The following is a 24330-nucleotide window of genomic DNA, read 5'->3' on the forward strand; positions in this document are numbered from 1 at the left end:
GCAGCGGCCGCCGAGCCCCCGCGGGCACGCAAACCCGGCGGCACCTCCTCCCCCTCTGGGATGGCCCTGGCTGCCGACACCCTTTTACCGGGAAGCAAAACCTGGTTTCGTGCGGTCGCTGGGCTCTGACCCGGCACAAGCTTTGCGCTGCTGGGTTTGCTGCATAGCCCGACCGGTCTGCGGTTTGTGCGAACAACGGTGATAATAAAGACAGTATAGAAAGATGAAGGTATGGTATTTCGCTTCATTACGTCTCGCACCTGGGGTTTTGCCCCATGAAATTTCAGAAGTTTTGCCGTTCTCTTTTTTTTAACTGCTCTTTGCAGAAGTGCCGGGTTTGAGTTGTGCTGTATTGCAAAGCTGCTGAGGAGTCTAGAGAAGAAAAAGTTCTCCCGCATCTGCTTCCTGAATGTGTTCTCGTTTCATGTTAAACGAAAATTGGGCAATGTGCAGTAGCTGGTTAGCTGGTGTGTTTCAGCCTTTCGAATAGTCGCGTCACTAACTTTCAAAGTCGTGTTGCCGTAGTGAATTCATCTATTTCTCAAGTGCAGGCTACGTTAAGATCCAGCTTTTGCCACCTTTTTCCCCTCCTTTCCCATCTTAAGAAAGGGCTGGAAAAGCTGCTGGCATTGGTCATGCTGAGGAGATTTTTCTCTCTCTCTTGATCTTTAGCTCATAAAACTTTATAAACGAATACTATAGCTATTGAGCAAGTCTTTCTGCAGTACCTCAGCTAGCCTTGTTTGCATTTCTTTATTGCCTACAAATATTGGAAGTCATCCTGTCTTAACTTGCGTGTGTTGCAACATCTTTCGCTGCTATCTTAATCCTGTAAGTCTTAGTACTAGAAGAAAAAAGCTTCTATTTGTGTCCCTCCCTTTATTTTTAAGTCGGCGTGTGTGGCTGCAGGGAGACTGGTAAACGCATGTAGTAAACTTTCTTTCTTGCTTTCCGATAAGGAATTGTGTGACCCAGCTCTTGTTGAAATCACTATTTGGAGCCTTTCCATTATTTTTAGAATAACTATTGACCTCAGAGTGCGTGGCTGTAAAAGAAAACAGTCTTGGCTTTTCTTTTCTTTTTTTTTTTTTTTTTTGAGCTTTGAACACTAGGGATTTTCAGACAGCGTGGAAGACTCCTTCAGATTTTTAAGGGAATTGTCTCCTCAGTTTTTAGCTGTGGCTGGAAGTTAGTCTGTGTCTGCTAGGCTGAAGTCTAGTACTGCACTTTAGCTTAAATTTAAGCTCATACTTGAAACCAAGTAGCTGTGCAACTTCTACACAAACAGGCTCTTACTGGTACTGAACTTTGAGTTTATGCCTGTGGAGACTGATCTCTTTGCCTCCTGAAATAGCCAGAAATACTGGTATGCAGCGTCCTCCAGACGTAGGCCCGCGTCCTCTCCGTTGTTGAAGAAGGATCGGCACAGACATGATGCAGTCTGGAATGCCTGCAGATTCCCTCAAGCCGTTGGAGGGGAAGGAAAGGTAGCGACGAACAGCGAGCTCAGCGATGTCTGCAGTTAAATGTTAGGTAGAAAACTGAACGGTTGTGCAGTATGACTAGCAAAAGGTCTTTAGTAAAATGAGCCTTGTTTTGTGGTTTCTGTTAAGTCTCGTGTGTCACTTGGCTCCTACAGCTTTGTTGTTGCTTTGGTGAATTTTTGTTTATCGTCTGTTCTTTACATGAGCACTAGAGATTAAGTAAATTCAGTTGAGCTAAAGCTATTTGGATTGACTAGCCTGACAACAAAGGAGTATAATTAGTTCTTGAACCCTCAAGCTGCTGTTTCATAGTCTATTTTGACCTGCTAGATACCAAAATAAAGCATATTTAGAAGTCCGGTATGAAAGACCTATTCCAGGAATCAAAGTGATAGTCTTGTATCAGGGTGCTATGTGGTGCCTGACAGAGGGTGTAACTATAACACCAAGTGACTGAACACAACTTTATAAAAACTGAAAAAGGTTTCTCATACACGCTCTGTTTTTAAAAGAATTGCATTTGATAGTCTGTCTTCCAGTATACAAGTACATGGAAATACCAGTTTCCCTTCATTGGCCCATGGCAAAGCCCTGGCAAGTGGTTACTCCTGGAAGTGCGCCTGCCGAAGTTGAACTGCTAAGGATGTCAATGCGCTCCCAGTCTTGGCCGTAGCATTGTGTTGGGAAAGATGGCTGCATCGTGTAGGAGATAGGCAGTATCAAAGCATAGCTGGTATATTCCCATGGAAATAACGATTTTTCCTCTATTCCCCCTTTCCAAAAGTCTGTGGACTAGAAACTTCTTTGTATTTAGGTAATTTGTATATTATCATAAGACCAATGACAAAATCTGCTCGTGGGGTCTATGATGATAAAAATGCTTTTTTTTTTTTTTCTGTGGGAAAAGAGGTGACTAAACCTTTGTGGAGTCCCATAACGATTCCTTTATTGGTAATCCTGTTAATAAACTTCATCACAAAGATTATCTTAAGAAAGATTTAAAATACATGTTTAGAATGGGAATGATTTATTTTTTTAAACAAGTATTTAATTTGGGGGCTTCTCAATAGCTAGGTATACAAGAGTAAAGTGGGAAGCAAGCTACCACTTGTTTAATAGATTGTAATTATAATAATTAATGTGTTTCTTTACTTGGCATTATGATGTTTATTTTTAAGCATTTCTGTTATGCCCAGAGAGAACATTTTAAGTTGATTAAAGCATTTCAAATTCTTGTTCTTGGAATCTAGAGAGTCTATGAATGGCAACTAAGGAAAACAAATGGATTGCCTACTAGCTTGGGTTTTCTATCAGGGTCCACACCAGGAAATTTTTAGGGTTCTGAAAATTCACATGGGTAGAAAACTAGTAGCTTATGTTGGTCTTCATATGAGTTGAGCTTTGATGATGTTAGCTCTGTACTAAAGTGAAGTCTGGAAGATGACTTGAAAACCAGAGCAAGTTTGATAAGTCTGGATCTGCCTGCCTGCAGACGTTCTCTCCAACCAGTCTTGCACCTTGTTCAGCTAACCCAGTTTCAAAACTAAATTACCATAACGCCTGATATGGGATGATAAGATTTGCTCTTGCAAGCTATATTCTCTCTTAAACAGTCTAAATGGAAACAACAGAGAAGATTCTGATGAAAAGAAGCATTTAGTTTTACGTCTTCTATATGTCTTTGTCTATACTTCAAATTGACTTTCTCAGGAAAGCGCTGATGAGTCAAGTGTGTCTCAGAGGTGTCGGAGTTCCTGGAAGATGTTAATAACCTTGTTGGAAGATGCCAAGAACCTTGTTTGGTCTGGCTTTTTATTCGGTCTGTTTCTGGCTTCACAACTTCTGAATTTTACCACCTGCAGAGGCATAATTTCATAGCAGTTCCTGCTCAGAGTGCACTTAATGTGTTCATATAAGCAGAGATTTATAAAAGCACATCAGATGTTAATAAGAAAATGATTACTGTGTAATGAATTTCAGTGAAGATTCATTAATGTACAAACCTGTGGTTGACAGTCACTTGGGCACTTGGAGATTTCTTTTAAAAGAGCATTTGCTAATACTAGGCTGACTCACTGCTTAGTACCTTCTGAGCTCAGAAGCACTACTGTTTTGTTTCTATATTGTTTCCATTCTTGACTGACTTCCTTGAATTACTCTTACATACAAAATTAACCAAAAATTATGCCAGCCGATGACTTCCTTAAATTATGGAAGTGCATGGTTATGTTCCGCTGCATACATACATATTTTTGAAAGGAAAAAAAAAGTATACAATGTGTTTGTCTCATTTTAAATATAATGTTAAGTAGAACAGAATACTTTAATTTTCTCTTCTTTTGTCTCTTCTTTTTGGTAATTTTTTTGCCTGCTTTTGCTTGCAGAAAAGAGGGACCCAAGACCTAAAACCTAATGTGAATTTCTCTGAAACTCAAAGTAGTTCGAGTCGGATTTAGATTTGAATGGGCAAGGCTTTTGCTTTATTAACTCTTAAGATGTCGTATAGTAACTACGTCCGTGCCTTAGGTGTTGACACCTTTGTTTTATTTCTTCTTTTTGCTGCAGGATATTTCTTCTAGTGGGAGCTCCAAAAGCAAACACTACCCAGCACAACATCGTAGAAGGAGGCCAGGTGCTCAAGTGTAACTGGAATTCAAACAGAAACTGCCAGCCGATTATATTTGACTCCACAGGTAACGTGTTGTTCGCCATGGGGGGAGATGGGCTGCCTCCGCTCTAATCCTGGCGTGAGAGCGCAGAAGGGATTCAGATTCACGTGGGGTTTCTTGACGGTCTGTGTGAACGCAGCCTTTTTTGGACTGGCAACTAGTCAAGGCTTGTTGTTGTGATTTTTTTTTTTTTTTTTTTTCCCTCTGTCTTTTCTCTTTTAGAATTCTCTTGTCCTTGGTATGTGCCGAAAGCCTGAGTGAGCATACATTATTCTTCTTTTGTTTTGACCTATATATATTTCTCCTCTGTACTTTCCAGCAGTCCTAAAACATTTAGCAGCCTAATTCCCAGTAAACCCCAAGGGGTTTATTGCCTATTAAGAACATGGCACGTGAGAAGAGATACTTTCTAGTATCAGCAAAGGTGGTATAGGCAGAAATACGCAGAAGTTTAATCTGAAACTGGGAGTATAAACTTCAAACTGTGGAAAAAATGTATTTTTTTTATTTTTCCCCTCAGTATTTGTCTATAATATTAATATATTAATATAGTATTAATAGTATTTGTGACATTTATGATAGCAGCACTCAGGGTGCCTCAGGTCAGAGGCATTACTTACCCATTTCTGAAGCATACTAAAGCTGAGCAGCAGCAATGCTGACATTAAACATTTCACTCGGGCTTCATGCTCTGGTACACATAGTGATTTCCATAAGCTGTGGCAGGTCATATGAGCACGCGCTGCATGTGCTTTCCTGCTTCAGCCATTCAGTGTTGAATCCTGTTTTCCACAGCGTGTTTCAGGCCAGCGGAAAAACCTTTCCATGTCATGGGAGTGGATTAGCAAGACCCATGTGGTAGGGCAGAGGAAACACCTGTGCTTTTAAAGGTCTAGTTGGTTATAATTCGTTCTTACCTTTGCTGGTATTTTGACTTGGCAGTCTAAAGGCTATTAGATTTATGCAGCCTTCGTAGATCACGTACGATACAGCGGAGAAGCTGCTCTTGCAATTCCATTGTCAAGGTATACCGCAAAACGTGGGTGGTGGTCAGATTTCTGAAATCCCCATATATTTTTCTGAAAACTATTATGTTACCAGTTCTCTTGCAAAAAAAAAAAAAAAAAAAGTAGTACATAATGGTACATACAGAACCCAAGTCATCATCAGTCTCTTTACTTCACTCTACAGGAATGTTTCTGCCTGATTATTTAAGATCCCTAGTAAGCTGCAAAGTGACATTTTGTCTGCATCTATGTAAGACAGCAGAAATTGCTTCTAATTTTTTTTTTTTTTTTTCATTTTGGGCTTATTGTTTACTAGAATACAAATGTGCTTTTTGTTTGTTTTTAAAGAAAGAATCTAGATGTCCCTAACTAATAATCACCACTAATATAATAGCCAAAAAACTTCTGGTAGGGAAAGATGAGCCACATGCGTAGGTTCCAGGTGCATCTTCCAACGGGAATTGCAGTGCATTTGTCTGTTTATGCTGTAAACATTTGCTATAGGCTTTTCCGTGTGCCAGGCAGCGTAAACAGATACAGAGGCCACGCTGCTTTTCTGCATGTCTGTGCTTAAGGTATATGCTGGTCAAACAGTGTTTTGCTTATAATTTGCCTTTAAGTAATGGGCATGTTAATTGCTTGAAATTTAACAGTAAAAACAGCAGGTCATAATGGCTTAAGAGGACTTCTTTCAGGCACGTTTTAACTCATTCCAGCTTTGTGGCAATGAATTGGGAAATAATGCATTTGTCAATTATTGTCTGGGTGAAAAGGGGCATTGTATTTCAGCGTAATAAAATAATAAATGCACTGAGACAAAATAAAATGTCGTCTTCTTCGTGCATAATACAATGGTTGATTCCCTACGTTACGATGACAGTGTCTTACTGCCAACACAGTGTAAACCCCCGCTTCTGCCTACCCCTACCTCATAAGGTAACAGGGGTTAGGGAAGGCCTGTGATTCCCTTCGCAGCAAACGGGAAGCAGAAGATTTGCCCACGGACTTGTGGTGCTAATGCGAAGCTGCTTTTTGTAGATGACTAAATGCAACCTCTGCAAGGATTGAGGTTCATCCGTCACTACTTCAACAGTTGTGTAATACGATTTGTAACTCCGGCGGTATTGCTTAGCCCTGCAACGCAAGGCAGATTTTCATTCCCCCCCAAGATTATTTAGCTGTTTTGTTAATGGAAAAAGCAGCACAGGTTCTGTATAATTAATTAGATGGGTTTCTTCGGAGTTCTTTTCTGATTGTTTACATCTAGTGAGAAATCTGACCTGTGAAAATAGCGAGAGCATTTGTACTTGTGCCTTTTCTCTGTTTACCTGTCAATGCCAAACTCATATGTGGAGCTGCAAAATTATAATTACTAGATGGCATGCCCCTGTTCCTTTTCCTGTTTCCCTGTGCCAATAGCATAGCTGGCAGATCCCGGACCACGTCAAGCCACTGCCTCTTGCACGCAGTGCCTGAGAGCAAGGAAGAGGCCATGTTTCTGTGCTGTGAATGTAGCAAGGGAATGGAGGAAAGAGCGAGTCTTGTTCTGACTGTATGAGGTTGTGTTTGTCCGCTTGTCTCGTGGTTGTATTGCAAATAAATATGAGAGTAGGGTTTTACAGAGGTCCAGCAAGCAAGGGTTTTTTTCCTCTCTCAATTATTATTATTTTTTTCTTTTTAAACATTCCTTGGTTTTTAGGTAAGTTTTCCTCCAGCTTTACGGGTCCTTTTCTCTTCCCCATCCGCACAAAGGGCACACTGAGCTCAGCTGCACAGCAGTGGCTGCACAGAATTGGGTTTTATTTTCTAACACTTGCTTTTGGCTTTGATGTTGTATTAGCACAGAAGCGTGTTCATGTGCATGAGAGAAATGCAACAGATACTGCGTAGCCCAAGAGAGAAGGTACTAGCTGCCTTATGTTCATCTTCGGAGGAGTTGTTCAAGCCCGTACCTTAAATACCAGCGTTGCTTGTTACTTGCATTCACCCTCAGCCCAGCTCCTCTGGAGGAAAGCGGTACGGAATTAAGCCGATAGTTCCAGTAGCACCAAATTTACTACTTTGTTTCTTCCTTCCTGTGTGTGACAATTCAGCTCTTTCAGGAGGGGAGCTGGGCAGTACGAGTCCATTCGTGGGACTCGCATAGCTCTCATGCTGGAAATACATTTATTTCCTTCCCTTTCATGCCCTCCCCACCAGCCTGTAACATAAAAAAACCCTCGTTAAAGCGTATATTACATTCTTTTAAACTGCTGACTGAAAAAAAATGTTCTTTCACTGTTCCTACACGGCATATATTCTCATTTAAAACAGCAATATATTTGTGAAGAGGAAGGGGGGATCTCCCCGTGTCCTAGATCTCCCAGCACGATGGTTACACTCATGTGAAAATACACTAGAGAATATTCTGTGTATATGTCTGTATGCATGTGTTTCTGTGCATGTTACACTAATTGCTTTTGACGTTCTGGTATACATGGTGGCTTTGGAAGGCAAAATGTTTATATCACACATTAACACTTCCCAAATGTAAAGATGCTTCTCTGTGGGACTTCTGAGGATTTCTGCATTGACATCAGTTGGCTTTGATTTAACATAGTTATGACTATGTGAAAATTGCATGACAAACGTGTGTGGTAGAAAATGCCCTCAAATTCAGGGGTGCGTATAGCTGTGCTGCATGTGCTTGTGTGTATATGGCCAGAAAGTTAGAGTAACTTTTTTTTAAAAGGCTTTCAAGTATCATTAGGCATGCATTTCAGGTTGGCTTTTGCTCATTCTCAAGATAGTGTATTCTTCAAAATTGTTTTAAGTGTAAACAATATTAGTAAATCCTTTTCTTTGCAAGATGTTTTATATTTCACATTCAAATTACCAAAACCCACAAGTTATAGGTCAAGGTGGGTAAATATTTGTCTTCATTCTTATCCGTTTTCCACACCAGAGGATTTTGCGACTGAAAATTGTGTTTATTTTTTGTTTTAATCCATAGCAATAGGGGAATGTTCTGAATCTTATGAAGAAAGAATCTGGGAAAGCAAATGGTGGAAAAACTGCTCTTAGAGCTTGCCAATCCCTACTACGACGCTTTCTACAAGACTGACTGGAGAGGTGGTTCCTCTCTTAGAAAGCTTAACAGTTGGCTTCATCTGCCAACTGCTTAGCAGCTTTTTCCAGGAAAAACATATTTCTTGTGGGTAAACTGTAAAAGGAGCGCACTTAATATAGCAGTCCATTTTCTGTTTCTGATCAGTTTTGAGACAAAGGTCCAGAACCATTTGTTTTAAAGACACATCTAATCTCCCTCCCCTTTTCTCCTTCCGCAGCATTCAGGGACTAGCACAGCAAAGCTTGCGTAGATAGTACCAAGTATTAGTGAAAGCATTTCCATAATCTTGCTCAGGGAAAAGATTCTTGAAAAGTTAAAGTTTTTTCTGCGAGTTATGTTTATTTTATATAGTTGTCCATTTTTTGTGTATGAAATTAAAGATGTTTTTTCTGTGCAAGAGGAGGATCAAAAGCTCGCTGAGCCAGACAACAAAACCAGTGAGCAGAGGGGTGGTCAAATGTGCTTTTTAGGAAAAGCAACAAGTCATCTTTATGCTTTTATTTGTGTATTTTACAGTTTGGCATACGTGGGGTAGCAGGGTGGATACACTTAGCTAATTGTTTGACATCTAGATAAATACCTCCGTTATTTGGCCATGGAATTTTAGAGAGCAGGATCACTCTGAATTTTCATTCTGACAAACAAATTCTTCAGAGACCCGTGTAACCAGTTGGAGTTAATCAGACTGTACACGTGTGAGCAATATGTAGCAAATTAATGTAAACCAAATGAGTTTCCTATGTGCTTGTTTTCCAAAAGGAAACAATCTTCATAATTATTCATATTATTTTACTTTTCATCTCTGGGTTCTAGCTCTTCATCAGTCAAGAATACTGGGAGGTGGGTTGGTAGAAGTAGCATTTCTTTGTGCTCCAATGGCTTTTTATAAAAACGTAACAAAACGGTTTTGTGATGATAAAGTTTCTCTTGCAAAAACCTGCCAGTTTTTTTTAATGAAAACTTTGAGATATGTACCTGCTCCAGTACGGGATGCTTGAAAGCACAGCTCTTTATGTCAGCATTAAAAAGTGCAGTACTGAGACCATTCCAAGAGCTTCTGCATTTAGAGTAATCTGATGAAATGCAGACAGCTCTACGAACTGTTACAAAGGAAAATACACTCATAAAACAACTTTGAACTTCTATGCTAATGAATTGCAGATTTCTCGAGCAGATTTCGTTTTTAGCACAGAAAGATCTGCTTGCTCAGACAATGTATTGTTTTGCTCTTCTGAGAGGCAGTATAACAGGGCGACGCGCTGCCAAATTGTCATTCCTTCTTTTGGTAAAAGCTTTCCCTACTGCTTCCATTCTCCGTACCAGATCTCGGAATTCAAGACTGGGGAAACTTGCAGCAGCTGTTGAATACCCAAAACTAAGAGCATCTCGGATGTTTTCAGCTCTGTGTGGTGTGTTTTTATTGCTTTGGAAAAAGAATTCAGTGTAGCCTCTGGCTGCATAGAGTTTTCTCACTTTGACAGTTGTACTGTCCCTCCTCTCCTCCCCTTCCCATGTGTTTTGACGCACCAGAGTAATTTTAGAGAAATGATTTGTTCTTAAATATTTTTATACGAAATTCTTTTAAGACTGGTTATTTTGATCTGGGCTAAAAGAGGAGAAAGAAGCTTTTAAAAAGGAAAATACTTACAAAAATTCTCCTGATTCCTCCTTATGTTTGCATGTTTATTTTTTTTCTGTCCCCAAGTGGGTGATCCTAGACAATAGGAGTCTTTGTTTGGAAGCCTAAACCACCAGTTTGGCATGGTTGTATCTAGCCGTGACCTATTTAGTTTGTAGTGGGTACTTTAACTGCCTTGCGCAGCTTCGTGCTGTAGCATTGCACAGCGTAAGATCTGCTGATGTTGGGAAGTTGTGTCTGGTGTGGGTGTCGTGAGCTTATATTTGCCTTTTGGGGATTTTGATCATTTGTGCAAATGAGCCGGTTGTTCATAACTCCATCTTTTCCACTTATGGAATGAGGAGAGGGACAAGGAAGTGTGGGATAGGTCGGTATCTTGTGAAAATAACATGCTTTAACACAGTACTGTTTTATTTTTATCTGATTGTTTTATTAGTACTGGGGTGCAATCCGTATGGGGATTTCAATCTCAAAGGCTATCGATTTAGTCAACAGCAAGGCAATAACTCTTGTGAAGACCATTCATTCATTTGTAGTAAAATGGATTGGTTTTTATCTCGCTAAATCTATCACTGCCTCAGTCCCATTGAAGTTGGGTTGTTATCCTTACTGTGTGTGCTGGTATAACCGCAGTTTGCGTTGGGCTCTGGGTACTGCTCTGAATACAAAAGAGGGCGGCAGAATGTATAAAACCTCCTCCGCGTGTTGTTATTGCTGACAGTGGAAAAATGCTCATGCTTCTGTGATTAGGTAGACTCCTGCGTGAATTCTGTTGGCGCTGTGTGTGTGTAGCTGGATCTCAACTGCATGACAAGCTGGAAAAAAAAAGTATCTGTCTTACATTAGGCAAAGGGAAAAGATGCTGCTGTTCCAGCATCGCCTGGGGAAAGAAGAGGATTCATAGCTCGGAAGAGGGAAGGAGAGTAGTGGGAAGCTCTGTATTCCCGTCTCCCTGAGTCATTAGCAAAACACTGTGGCTAAACCGAGGTTGCTAAACCATCAGCTGCCTTACAGCGCGAGGAGTTTCAGGTGAAGATAAGCTTGTACTCACTCGCTCTTGCCTCATTAAGGTTGCAAGTGCTGAGATTTTGTATGGAAGATAGCTAGCTTTATACCATGTAAACAGGGGTCTTGTATATTTTTTGTCTTTTGGCTAGCTGCATAAAGTTTTCCTTTACCTAGATGGGGCAACGTCATTTACTTTGAATTTACATGGTTACAGAGAGGTTTATTTTAATGGAAATTCTGTGAATTGGGTGACTATTTAAATTTTACAACTTATGTATTCATAGTATGCTGACACTCAACCAGGTTTCATCAGTTCACTGCCTCTTGACTCACGATCACCTCAGTTAAGTCTGGCACTCAGGATCGGGGCAAATGTTTTAGTTGTTTTCTCATTACCACGCAAACAGGCGGGCTACAAGTTACGACTCTATCTGCTTACTCAACTGCAATCATTTTGCAGTAACACCATTGTTTCTGTAACTGATAACGTTTACATTGGAAAAAGAAGGTGCCAACTATCCAAAGCTGATAGCCAAAAGATATTCAGCACTGAAAGAACTTCTGATCTTTTTATTATTATTTGGAAGGTGGCTTAGACTATTTTTTTTTTTTTTTCTGCAATTTGTACTCGGCATCCCTCCTCATCAGTTTCCATTTATAAATTTAAATCCCGCATAGCACAGTAAAGTGACAGTGTTCCATTGGTCCAGCAGCAGCAACGCACCTATGTAATGGATTTTTAAAGCAATTCTGTTCCGGCCTTGACAACCCCATCACCCCACCTGGAAAGTACTTTGTGAGACAAAGCGCTGTTGCCTTGGCATGTCAGCCCTTTTTCCCTAATGAAAGAGTTATGTGAAATCATCATGTGATGTCTGCTACAATGAGAAGGAGCAAAGGAGAAACCACAACATAAGCTGCCTTTACAGATACAAAATAACACCCTATGGTCAAATGACATAGTCCTGGAATTAACGACCCATCAAGTAGAAGTCCTCGTAGCGGCTGCATTTCAGTCTGACAAATAGCATTGTGTAAAAACTCTGAACGTTTTCTTGAATGAATGTAGTCAGAACATAGTTTGTATTGCCTAGATATATTTGTTTGAATGCCTGTTTAAAATGTACATCATTGGTTTAGAGACATTTCTAAGGTATTCTTGAGACACGGTAAACTGAAAATAATTTAGAAATACAAGAAAAACAGCAGTGGCTATAAGAACCATTATAGCAGTGGCTGACTATATTACATCAAAACGTTGGTGTGGATTTATAAATCCCCGTATGTTTAAATCCTACCCGTATTACAGTTTGCTTCATTTAATGTAGGTACTGTTTTTAGAGAGTATGGGGAAAGGCTTCTTTTTAATAACTTCTTAAAGAAAATTCTACCGTGATAAAATAATAAGGAAGTCAGGGTCTTTATACTAAAACACAGAAATGCTGAAGTCAGTCCTGTATCTTCCCATGACAAGTCTACTTTACAGTATAGCTAAAACACCTTATTTAACTCTGATTTGTTTCAGTGAGGGCTCACATTTAAGTGTTCTTTATGTTTGCTTTCCCCAGTCAGAAACAGAAGCACAAACACAAATGGTTTCTCATTTAAAGCAAGGGGATTTTTGATGACAGGGTGTTTTCCAGATTTCCTCATAAAATTAGTTTCTCTTCTGGACCTGAGGGAAAGGCTCATAATCTATTTACACAGTGTTTTCCTGGGGAGAATTTTGAAGGGGGGTGGGTAAATAAAGGTTACTTTTCTTCCTTAATAGGGAGTTAACATCAGATTTGACCTGTATTTAATGTTTGCAGTTTTTCATTTGAAAAGTCCGTGTTTCCAGTGTACGCGCTTTCTACTTGATGTAGTTTTTGTGTCTCAATGCGCTTTCCGCTGTCACAGCCAGTCTCAGGCTGAACAGCAACCGCCTCTCCCCAAGACCCCCCCAGCCTTAGTTTTAGAGAACCTAATGAAGCTTTGAACACAGGATAAACTCAATGTAAGGCATCTTCACCTTGTAGCAGATGTTGGTTTATGTTATGTGCATCTGCACTGACTTTAGACAATTGGCTAAGATGTTTGTAAAATATTTTTGCAATAGTAGCACGTTATAAATAAATGAAATCTATTTAGCCAGATTGCCTAATAGAGCACATTTTACTATGTGGTTGGTTTTTTTTTTATGCATAAGAATTCCTAATTTATTATTTAGGCCTTCAGAAATTGTGAAGCCTAAACCACCAGTTTGGCATGGTTGTATCTAGCCGTGACCTATTTAGTTCGTAGTGGGTATAACTGGTGCACAAATTGTTACATTGGAAAAAGTGCTGGCTTCTGAAGTCATGACATTTGGAACGTAATAAACTTGAGGACATGTGCATTTGCTTTCCGATTTGGAGATCTGAGTTTTTCATATGCCAGCTTCTGACTGGATCTCAAAGCCTAGATGTTTACCTATTAAAATAAAATTGAAGAGAGGTTTCCAATATTATTCTCAATTTAGAGCTGAATCAGGGCTTTTTCAGGACTGTAGAAAAAATAATTTTGTCCTCTGAAGACTGAGGGAGAGGTAAGGTTTTGTAGCTGCCATCCTGGACACTGATTATTCCTTGGGCGGGGGCAGCGCCTGCAGCTCAAGAATGCACAGGGAAAAGGCAGAGAGGGGCTCTTTTGGCAGCATGAGCTGGTTAAACTACTGGTTCCCCTCCTCTCCAGTGCAATCAACGTGGACTTATGGGTAGATGGCACCAGTAACCAGTAATCTGTCTTTTTTTTTAATTGCTTTATGCTGTCTCAGCTGATGCATTCAGCTGAAACTTGAACTAATTTCCTTAACATCTGTGGTAAAATCAGATTGCTGATAATGCCAAATGGCTGCTTACCTGCTATTGCAACATGACCATTCCTTCTACTTGCTGCCTATTGTTTTAAACTTATATGGGAAGTTTACATCCTAGACGTTTTTATAGTACCTAGCACAATAGGATTCTGCTTTACACTATAAAACTGCTATACTACCTTTCATTTTAGTCATAGATACATAGCGCTGTATAAGTATCCAACAGTAGAGGAAGGTGTAAAATGCCATGCCGTAACTATTCTTGAGTTTGATATTGTTTATAGCTTTGTTCAGCAAGTAAAGCTGAGAGATTTCTTTGTATTCGAGAGTAGCTGGACAAATAGAGGGTAGAAGCCAAATCTGTCTTTCTAGGCTGTGTAACCTTGGGTGTGGTTACAAGCAGAATAAATCAATTTTAAGTCCCTGATGCTGCCAAAAAGGATATAGTTCCAAGCCATATATTTCTGTCTTCTCCCCAGCAGGTTAGCACTACTTCCCTCCCCATGCAGTCAGCTGGGTTGGTCCCTGATCCAGTTGAATATTTTTTTAGTAGGGTTCATTCTTAGGTGGTTCATGTTCTCACTATGGGACCAAAAGGTAATAGTGCCAAGACAGAGGCTGGCAGCAGGAACATATGGACAGGAGCAAATGGGAACTGCAACCCCTTTTGATGGCAGCTTCATCTGAAACTAACCCAGTTGTGCAACTGCATCCTTCGAGCAAAACTGTCCTTGGGTGGATTTTCATGAATTAAAGTCAAGGAAGGGAGATGATGATGATAAAACTGGGATTTGAGAAGTGTGCTCAAGACAGTTCCCTATTTGGAAAACATCTTGATCTGGTTTTGGTTTTCTGTGCTATGAGAAGGTGACATGCAAGTCTCCAGACTATGCTTCTGTCTGCCAAGTGACAGTATAAATGTTCAAGTGTATGTAAATCTGTGCAGATGTGCTAATTGTCAGGCCCTCCATGTCTTTAGCACGTGTTCAACAAGAGACTGGAGGGGTGGGTGACAGAAGGAACTGGGTTTTTTTAATTACCTTTGATGACATTAGAGAAAACACAGTGGTTCTCTGTGGTGCTATGTACTTGGCATTGATTTCTCCGTAATTCTAATCGAAGAGCAAAAGTAGTCTGGATACTTGCTTGCTTTGGTTGACTGCAGATTAGAATCACTTTTGTTGTCCTTTCCATGGGATTTTCCTAATGGAAGTAACACAGTCTCTTGAGACAAAACATTCTTTACAAGGTGTAAGATAAGCAGGGAAGTTTTGATTGGGGAGGTCACAGGTCTCTGATTCATAGCGGGGTTGGGTTTGGGGATTCCCCCTAGCAGCCTGTGGAGGTGAGGTATGGCCATCGGCCTCATTGACTCCTTTAGCTTTAGGCACTGTAAACCAGTGATTGAGGTGACTTTTTTTTTTTTACAAGATATGTTTTCCAGAGCGTTACGTCTGTTTTCTTATTAGGCTGGCAAAGTTTCCATTGTTGTTCTGATGAAAGTACATAAGAAACATTAGATGATTTAAAGACTTTTAACATCCACACTTGCAGAATTACCACTCATTAAGTTGCTTCTACCAGCCTTCATCACCGAACCCTTAACGTACAGACACCAGTGCAAATTATCCCTTATTTAACTTACTCCTCTGTATGGCAAACTCTGTAACGTTTTTGTTACTGAATACCCTTTCACTTTATTCGTAAGTGTGCTAGTTGCCATGCTTTGTACACTGCAGTGACATCCAGAATACAGATGTTAACACTTGGTAGAATAGCAGAATTTCTGTCCTGATTCTAGCCAAAGGCAAAACTCACATAATTTAATCAGGGCAATATTTCTTCTGGAAGTATTAGTCCTAACTTGGCTTTGGCACTGATTCTTGAGCAGTGCTGTAATCTGACTTGAAAGTCAAATATCTCAAGTATGAGGTATTCGCTGTGTCGCTGTCAAAGGCACTGTAAACTTTGCGCTCTTACAAGAAATCAGTATTGTACAAATGCTTTGTATGTAAAAAACAGCTGTATTTGGCCCTAGATGTAAAAAAGAATAATGATAATAAATCCTTTTTAAAGCCTGTTTCCGTGAAAGGGTGATGTCTTCCAGCGTTACTGTTTTCTGCTTTTCTCTGTATGCATCAAAACCAATGACTTAGCTTTTTTTTTATTACTGTACAGTTTCTTGTGAAATTATGCTTCTTTTTCCTTTTCTTTGTAGGCAACAGAGATTTTGCTCCTGATGATCCACTGGAATTTAAGTCTCATCAGTGGTTTGGAGCCTCTGTGAGATCCAAAAACGATAAAATCCTGGTAGGTTTTTGATGCCCTTCAAATGCTTCAGTACTGGGATACTGTAGTGGAAAAAAAATGTGAAAAGATCCGGATAACTCAGAATTTAAACAAAATCCCACTAATCGGTATGGCTTCTCTTTTTCAGAATTTATTGGCTAGCCTTTTTTAACTCTTTATAAACAAAGGTTGTAGCATTTTTGTCTCATTTTGAGGGAAGTAGTAGAATTTGTATTCTTGAAATTAGAATGTGTTATAAATTCTTGAACTCTTTACAACTGTTGCTTTAAGAAATTATTATTTCTAAAATTCTGGCGATAAATCAGCTATTTCTAAAAATACAAACTGGTGATCCTTCTGCCCCAGCGCTGATAGTATAAGTCTTCTCTAATAACACATGGTACATCCGCCAACATTTTTTTTGATTACTGTTCTGTAGAAAATTGGAATGCTGTTGTATTATTCTATACCCCCCCAGCATTTTGAAGAGGAGTTTGTTTTCTTGCTGACATGGTTTCTTCCTTAGGCCTGTGCCCCATTGTACCACTGGAGGACTGAAACAAAACAAGAGAGAGAGCCTGTAGGAACTTGTTACTTGCTTGCTGGATCTAAATCTGTGGAATATGCACCCTGCAGGTCAAGTAAGTGGGGAGTCCTTCGTTACTTTTCTGTTTGGAATTTCTCTTGTGTTATGTTTTGTGTATGTTTGAAGCGGGGTGTTTTACAGGTATTTTCCCCTTCCATGTATAGCCTCATAGCATATAGAAAAAAAACCTAAGCTAGGTCCAGACATCTGAATTCTCCTCCAGTTGATGTTCAGGATGCAGACCTTGCTTTCTCTACTGTAGGCCAGCGGAACGTCTTAGATCCAAGTATCATTGGAATTGAGGACTTCAGTTTTTGAAAGGACCACTTCTGTAGTAATCACTCGAGCAAAATTATGTAGCAAGTGCTTTTTCAAAGACCAACTCTAGAATTTTCTGAAGCTTAATTATTGTTATTCAAGTAATTTAAAGAGAAAGCTCATTTTAGAAGACAAGATTTTGTACAAGTAGGTTCTGATTTCTGTGTATTCTTACGTACGTATCAGTGCATTGTTTTAATTACGTTCATTGTTAAACATCTGAGTCTTATTTTCCAAACGCTTTGCATCCATATCATGTAGTTGAGTTGGTAGATTATTCAGACACAACCTTTTCTAAAATGTAGAATTCTAAAAGTTGAATGTTCAAGCTAGGATTTTTTTTTATTTGCTGAAAATCATTGGTGAACAGCAGGAATGAAAGCCAGTGTGGTCCAACATAAAAAGAAGTTAAATAAGCATATATTAAACTAAATCATGCGTGTTAAGTAGTCACACTTCCAGATAAGGGGATCTCAGCACTTCTAATTGGGAGCTGTATAATTGTAAGATAAACTCAGCCATAACAGTTCTTGCTGGGATGAGTCTCAGTGTGTAGAGATTTTTTTTCAGCCAGGTATGCTTTTTTTTTTTAAGCCAATTCTCGAAATAATTTATGGTTATGGACCTTTCAGATTTTTATTTCATACCAAAAGAAAAACTTGCTCCCTGTTTTCCACATACCTTATTTCCTGAATAAAAATCGCAAATATTTTTCCCCAAAACTTTTAAAGATTAAATACAAAGAAATACGGAGTTGCTGTTTACTTTGACTGTGTTAGGGTAGAACATATGTTAATGTTATACGTATGTTAGGCCAGCCCTAAAGTTGTTACAGCATTTAGTTGTGAGTTGTTGATAAAGAGAAAATACTGATTTAGGAGGAAAAAAAAATTCCAAGGTTCAAGTTCAGGAGTGCAAGGTTGCTTAAGAAGATGCATTGGAAAGTATCCACAGAATCATCTGATCTAGTAATGATAGTATTTATTTTTCTCTCTCCTTTTTTATCCGTTCATTTTTGTAGCCACTATCGATGCAGATGGACAGGGATTTTGTCAAGGTGGATTTAGTATTGACTTTACAAAGGTATGTGATTCTTTCTCAATTCCTACGGGTCAGCAGACAGTTGCAAGTTAACAACAAGCCTGATACAGACCACATATAAGTACAGCTATTATGAAACTAAATGTAAATTACCATTTCTGGGGGGGGAAACCACAACCAAACACATCCTTGTAAATAAAAAAAAAAAAAGCCTTCAAACCACTCTGGTATTATAAACCTGTTTCTTCCTACATCTTCACAGCGGCATCCTTTTACCTCTTGTAGGAACCATGTCCTGAACAAGTAATCTGCTTTTCCAGCCTCATGCCATAAACCTCTGCTGCAGCTAGTCCTCAAGTGAAATAAACTGTAGTAGTCAGGTTTTTTGAGACACTTATTTTGGAGGTGCATAGCTAGTGTTACTTCTTGAGGAAGAATAGCTTACTGCTAAAGGGAACTGGTAAACAGTGTTCTTGTGAATTATGTTTTGCTTTTCTCATCTTCTAGTAGAAGTAGACTTTTTCTTTTTTTGCCATCTGTCTCACATGTCTTCTGCTTTTCTGTTCTCTTTGCCTTTTATAGTTCTTTTATTTTCTAAATTCATAATTACTTTTAAAATCCAAGCACAATAAAACTGCACAAATCTGAGAACTAGCTAGAGCTTTTTTATACTGTACAGTTAAATTGTTCAGCATAGTCCGGACATGTTAAGACCACGCAAGTCCTATTTGTGATGCGGCAATTTTTTGGGTTCCTCACATGTTAGGATTGGGTTATATCCCTTCACTCTCTGCCCAAGGACACTCTTGTTTTTCCTCCAGAGGAAACTGTGCAAAGTGCAGTATAGGACTGTAAGTGTTTGAGTTATTTCACGTGCACCGCTCAGGCTTACTGTGCAGACTCTAGCCCCAGTTAAAACCAACCTTGGGGTCTAATCCAAAACCCTAGCTGAGTGGGCAAGCCTGGGTATAAGGTATCTCCAAATCTCTGACCTAGATTTTTCTGAATGGTGAATGTGGGAGTTTTTGAGATTAAAACCTGGATAAGTGGCTTAATTATGCAGCAAAGCCTGTGGCCCAATTCAGTACTTTGGGAGCAAATTCCCAGCACTGGGATAGCTACTGTGGTTAAAGTTTCATAAAATGGTTTGTGGATTGCAGTTCTACCAAGGAATACGGAGTGGGGGAATTACATCACAGCTTTTCTGAACTAAACTTTCTTAAAGAGAAGTTACAGAAAGTGGCAGGGGAAGAAGATTAAACCAGTTTTGTGTACTGACCTAAAAACATGTTGTGATTGCCTTGTAGGAGTCTTAAAGTTTTCTCCTAATTGCATTTCTGTTGTCCTAGATTTACGTGGGTAGAAGGGTCTGTTACAATAAAAGCAGAATTCTGCCTAGAATTTTAAATGGGTGAAATAGAGAAGCAAGTCACTGAAGGCATATTGTTTGCTATCTTAGTATTTTACGAGATGCATTTTTAATTAATCATTCCTTAAAAAAAAAAAAAAAAAAAAATGTATTGGGGTCAGTGAAGCTACAGTGATATAAATGCATGGAATTACTTCCCATAAACATAGGACATGTTCTCTTGTCTTTAGATAAGCTTAATGTGTTTTTTCTTTGTCTGTTTTTTGGTTTTGTTTTGTTTTTTTTCTCTCCCCTTTTCCCCCCCTTCAAGGGAGACAGAGTGCTACTTGGAGGACCCGGAAGCTTTTACTGGCAAGGTAAGATATAGCATTTAAGTCACAGAGAAGTTGACTTCTTCGATTTTTCCTTTTATCCTCTTAGTCGTTTTTATCCACAGTCCTCCAACCACTGTCAAAATCTTTGTCAATAAGAAAACTAACAAAAAGAATTTTATTTGTCCTTCAAAATATTTCCTGAATAAGGCAACCGCAGACTAAAGCTGAAGTAATAGTTGTATAGATGTGTCTTTTGTCTTTTAAATAACTCTATGATCATTTTAAAGGCATTTTCCCAGGAATGTGGAATTTGTTTCCACCAACAAGATAAATTTCCTTCAGGATATTTTGCCTGTTGTTTCAAAATCTACATGTTTTGTAATTTCTGACACATGTATGAAGCATGTATTTTCAATTAGAAATGTACCCTGCAAAGAGAACTATCATTGTTTTCCTTTGATGGCAAAGACGTATTGCATTTATATATATATTGATCTGTTTGTGCCATGGTGCACATTTTACCTCTAACTGTGCTGTTTACACAGAACATTACCTATATATTTTGCTAATGTGGGCTTCAGTCAGTATTTGTTTGCAGGATCGTTCAGTGTTTAGCTATAGCTCTCTGTTCAAAAGATGGTGCTGCTACAATCAGGACATAGCTGCCAAACTCTGCTGCCTGTTTTTTAATGTAAATACTAATATTTATGAAAGATTTTCTGTATCGTGACAGCCTACATGTAGATGCAGCAGCACAGGAGGCTTGTTTCTAGTCCTATGTTTTAAATTCTGAACAAAATGGAATGATTGAAACTAAACTGCAGATACAATATATTATAAATTATGTTTGTGTATTCATTTTATTGCTTTTTGGCAAAAGCGACATCTCATCTGCTGAAGCAACCTTATTCTCTTCTACCACTACCAAAAAAATAACAACCAAAAAAACCCAAAAAAACAAAACCAAAACCAAAACCAAACCACAAACCCTCAGCTCTGAATAGAAGACAACAGTAAACCAGATTTTTCCCCCAAAATTTTTATTCCACATTCTGAGATGCTGGAGGAGAAGTTTTCCCTATAATTCTTACATGTATGAGAACGTATGTGAAGTAAGTGCTCTTCTGAAAAAAATTTTTTTGTGATTGAAGAATTAATTTAAACTCAAAGAAAAGAATGTAATGAAGTCACCACCTAGTGGCTAGTGAAGTGAAAACAGAGGACGCGGTAACACGCTATGCTCACCTTATTAGCTTCTTGCCTGCCATGTTAAGCTCTCATGTTATGGTATTTAGACAAGGAGCGATGACTCAGTTCTGCAATACCATAAGCATATGCTTACTGTTACCTAACTGAGCAGTCCCATTTAAGTCCTGGCTTACGTGTAGGAGTGGCTACTGTTTTCAGTGAGAACTCTGTGTGCTTTTGATTAAATATGTGCGTAAGTCTTGGCTGAAGTAGGATCCGAATTTTCACTTCTATCCTTTCTAGTGCTGCTGCTGTTGGCTATTTTCTGATCAGTATTGTGGAAGAGTTGTTGCTTTAGAAGCAAGCATTCTGTAAATGAGTCCTGTTGCTTATTGAATGAGTGCGCACATATTTTATTTGTATTTTTAAGCTGTTTTCTTTCTCTTTAGGCCAACTTATTTCTGATCGAGTGGCAGAGATTGTGGCTAAATACGACTCCAAAGTCTACAGTACAAAGTACGATGACCAGTTAGCAACCAGACCTGCCAGTGCTGCTTTTGATGACAGCTACTTGGGTGCGTAGTTTGAAAAGGAAGAAAACCCATCTGTATTTGAAAAACTCCCTTGCACTATTCATATTTAAGTCTAAATCACACTACTATTCATTAGACATTTGATAGATAACTAAAGAGCTACATACCTCAAAATGCAGTAATTTATGTATGACGGAAGCTTAGTTATCTTGCCATAGGCTTGATTCAAAAAGCACCTGACGATAAAATAAACGGAAACATTCCCATGAATTTTTGTGCTCTGTGATTCAGGCCGAATAATGGGAATGGCCAAGGTATGATTTTTATGTGAGAAGTTAGTCACATACCTATTTTTTAGAAAAGCAGCTGTTTTTAAATAATGTGCGAAAACAAAATAAAAATGTGAAAGAATCATGTTTGGGAAGAAAAATAATGAAGAGAGTCCCTTAGAGGAGTGGGAAATCATCATTTAGCTTCATATATGTCTAACTGGGTTTAGAAACAAGCAAGGATAGACCAGGACAGTTCCCAGGATAACTTGAAAATTTTCATCTTCTGATCTCAAATTCATGGATGCTGTTGAATTACAGCCTACTCATGTAGCTGTTCATAGTCTAAGCTACTTAGAGGCAATATCTGTTCCATTGCGTGTTAAGATGAAGCGAGAGGACTGTGCCGAGAGACCTGTGAAGAGTGTAAAGAGAGATGAAAGGTTTAATAAAGTTTTTAAAGTGACTTACTAATTTTGTCTGTTGATCAGGTTATTCAGTGGCTGTTGGAGACTTCAACGGTGATGGCATAGAAGGTAAGACCCTTATTTCAGTAAAAAAATCATGTTAATAGGCTGGTCAGGTCTTTCAAATAAATGGTATAGAACAAACAATACAGTGCACAGGAAAATGCATAAAGCACTAGGAATGAGCTACTCTGTTCAAGCAAAGCCGTCGTGTTTTGGGCCCTGAATGTTATCTGGGTGTCTTGCTTTGTATTTCAGACTTTGTATCAGGAGTCCCAAGAGCGGCAAGGACTCTGGGCATGGTAGGAAATTTGAAACATTAAACTTCACAGTAAATAAAAAAGGTGCATATTGTTGGCATGCTGTAATGTGTATTTCTTGATGTGCAGGTGTCTATTTACAATGGGAAAAACATGTCTTCCATGTACAACTTCACTGGAGAGCAGGTATGTAGCTTTATTCAGTGTGGTAGGTGATCGGGAGGCTGTTCCTATAGAAAGATGACACGTTGAGACAGTATTTAGGGTACTAGAACATATAATATTCTGTAGCTTATGTGCCAAAGAAGAATTCAATAAAGTCTGTAGGAATCCTAAAAATATATGTTCTGTGAGTTCCCGTTTTGTAGTACTACTTAGAAAAACAATCTTATTTAAATGAAGGAAATGCTGCCTGTTTTTAGAATTGGGAAGGGGGGAATGGGGAAGCTAACTGATCAGTTTACTTTCTAACAGAGAAGGAAGAGAAAGGAAAATGTGAGGAGAAAGGAGACAAAAAATGTTGTGGTATATATTATCATTTCCCTAACATCTTTTCTGTACAGCTTTGTATAAAGTTACTTGTTTGTTTATATCACTACAGCTCACAAGTTTGGTTTCAATTTTGTTTTCCAGATGGCTGCCTATTTTGGGTATTCGGTGGCTGCCACAGACATCAATGGGGACAAGTAAGTGCCCTCTTCTCCCCACTGCCACCCAACTTGTTTCTGGAAAGAAAAAAAAAAAGCTTTTATTGAAAAGTCTTTCCTACAATATAGATTTCTGTCTTCATTACTGGTTTAACATGTATCTGCGCAATATACTTTCTCGCTAGCGCTCAACATTTGTTTTAACAATTGTGGATTTGGTTTTGTATTTATTTACATAAGTACACGTGTGTATTCACATGCTTTAAATGCATTAAATTCTGGTATATTTGTGCTTGCTTTGTCAATAAATATTTGCCTTGAGTTGCAATTTAAAGATAGGTAACTTTCAACTTAATATTGACTTCAGTGCTGAGTTAGTCCTACTAACAGATGCTTAAGGGAATGAAACTGAATTTTCATGTTGTTACTGAAGAACTTTATCCTTCTTTGGTCCAGTTACACAGATTTGTTTATTGGAGCCCCTCTTTTTATGGATCGAGGTTCTGATGGGAAACTTCAAGAGGTTGGCCAAGTTTCCATTTGCCTTCAGCGAGCCTCTGGAGGGTTTCAGATCACAAAGCTGAATGGTTTTGAGATATTTGCAAGATTCAGCAGTTCTATTGCACCTCTGGGGGATCTAGATCAGGATGGCTTCAATGGTAGGATATCATTTATTGATCAGTATTTTCCGTTTGTAGATTAAATCTAGACAGCTCACTGAATGTGGATTCTGCACACAAACATTAGGCATTCTAACCATGACTGAATGTTGGACACTAAGGTCTAGACTCCTTTCGATGCTTGTATGCTACTCCCAAGAATGCTAACAGGAGTTACATGTATGCATCGAGCAGAGACTATACCATTTAAGCTACAGCATGGATTATTTTAGCTGTTACACTGATCAGTTTATTACTTTAAGTGATAAGTACAGTAGAAACTTCGATGAAATATCTGGCTCTCCACTGTGACTTGTTAAGACATCTTCAATATAATTTTCCTGTTTCCATTGCTTAAAGCCAATTTTCTTCTCCAGAAACACAATGATGACTGAAAAGAAGGTTTTGTTTCAGAGAGCTGGTTAAAAATGTTCTGATAGAAGAGATTTTCCTGAGAAAAGTCTAGATTTTTTTTTTTAATTTCAAAATGGAAGAGCCTGGTGAAAATATCGCATAACTACAGCCAACTGTACTAAGAGCTGAGTGCCTTGAGCAAGTATTTGGATGAGAAGTCTGAGTCTGATACAACTGAAGCTGTGGACTCTCCAACCCGTTGCCAGCACTTCTTGTTACTTTCA

At 38.9% G+C, this 24330-nt stretch overlaps 1 protein-coding gene across 2 annotated transcripts in view; it reads left to right on the plus strand.

Annotated features, from left to right (window-relative positions):
• The window catches only part of ITGAV (integrin subunit alpha V), a 64972-nt gene that overhangs the window by 14610 nt on the left and 26032 nt on the right, over positions 1-24330 (plus strand). For both annotated transcript variants that reach the window (XM_087730536.1, XM_087730535.1), the window contains exons 2-12: positions 4050-4177; positions 15971-16062; positions 16568-16682; positions 17967-18028; positions 19666-19711; positions 21307-21432; positions 22151-22195; positions 22385-22428; positions 22516-22572; positions 23020-23072; positions 23490-23692. In XM_087730536.1, coding sequence (XP_087586662.1) covers positions 4050-4177; positions 15971-16062; positions 16568-16682; positions 17967-18028; positions 19666-19711; positions 21307-21432; positions 22151-22195; positions 22385-22428; positions 22516-22572; positions 23020-23072; positions 23490-23692 — 971 coding nt within the window. The remainder of the gene's footprint in view (positions 1-4049; positions 4178-15970; positions 16063-16567; positions 16683-17966; positions 18029-19665; positions 19712-21306; positions 21433-22150; positions 22196-22384; positions 22429-22515; positions 22573-23019; positions 23073-23489; positions 23693-24330) is intronic.

Source organism: Nipponia nippon, unplaced genomic scaffold (genome assembly GCF_047370975.1).
Source record: "Nipponia nippon isolate SJK-2023a ecotype South Korea unplaced genomic scaffold, ASM4737097v1 scaffold_5, whole genome shotgun sequence".
Classification (NCBI taxonomy): Eukaryota; Metazoa; Chordata; class Aves; order Pelecaniformes; family Threskiornithidae; genus Nipponia; species Nipponia nippon.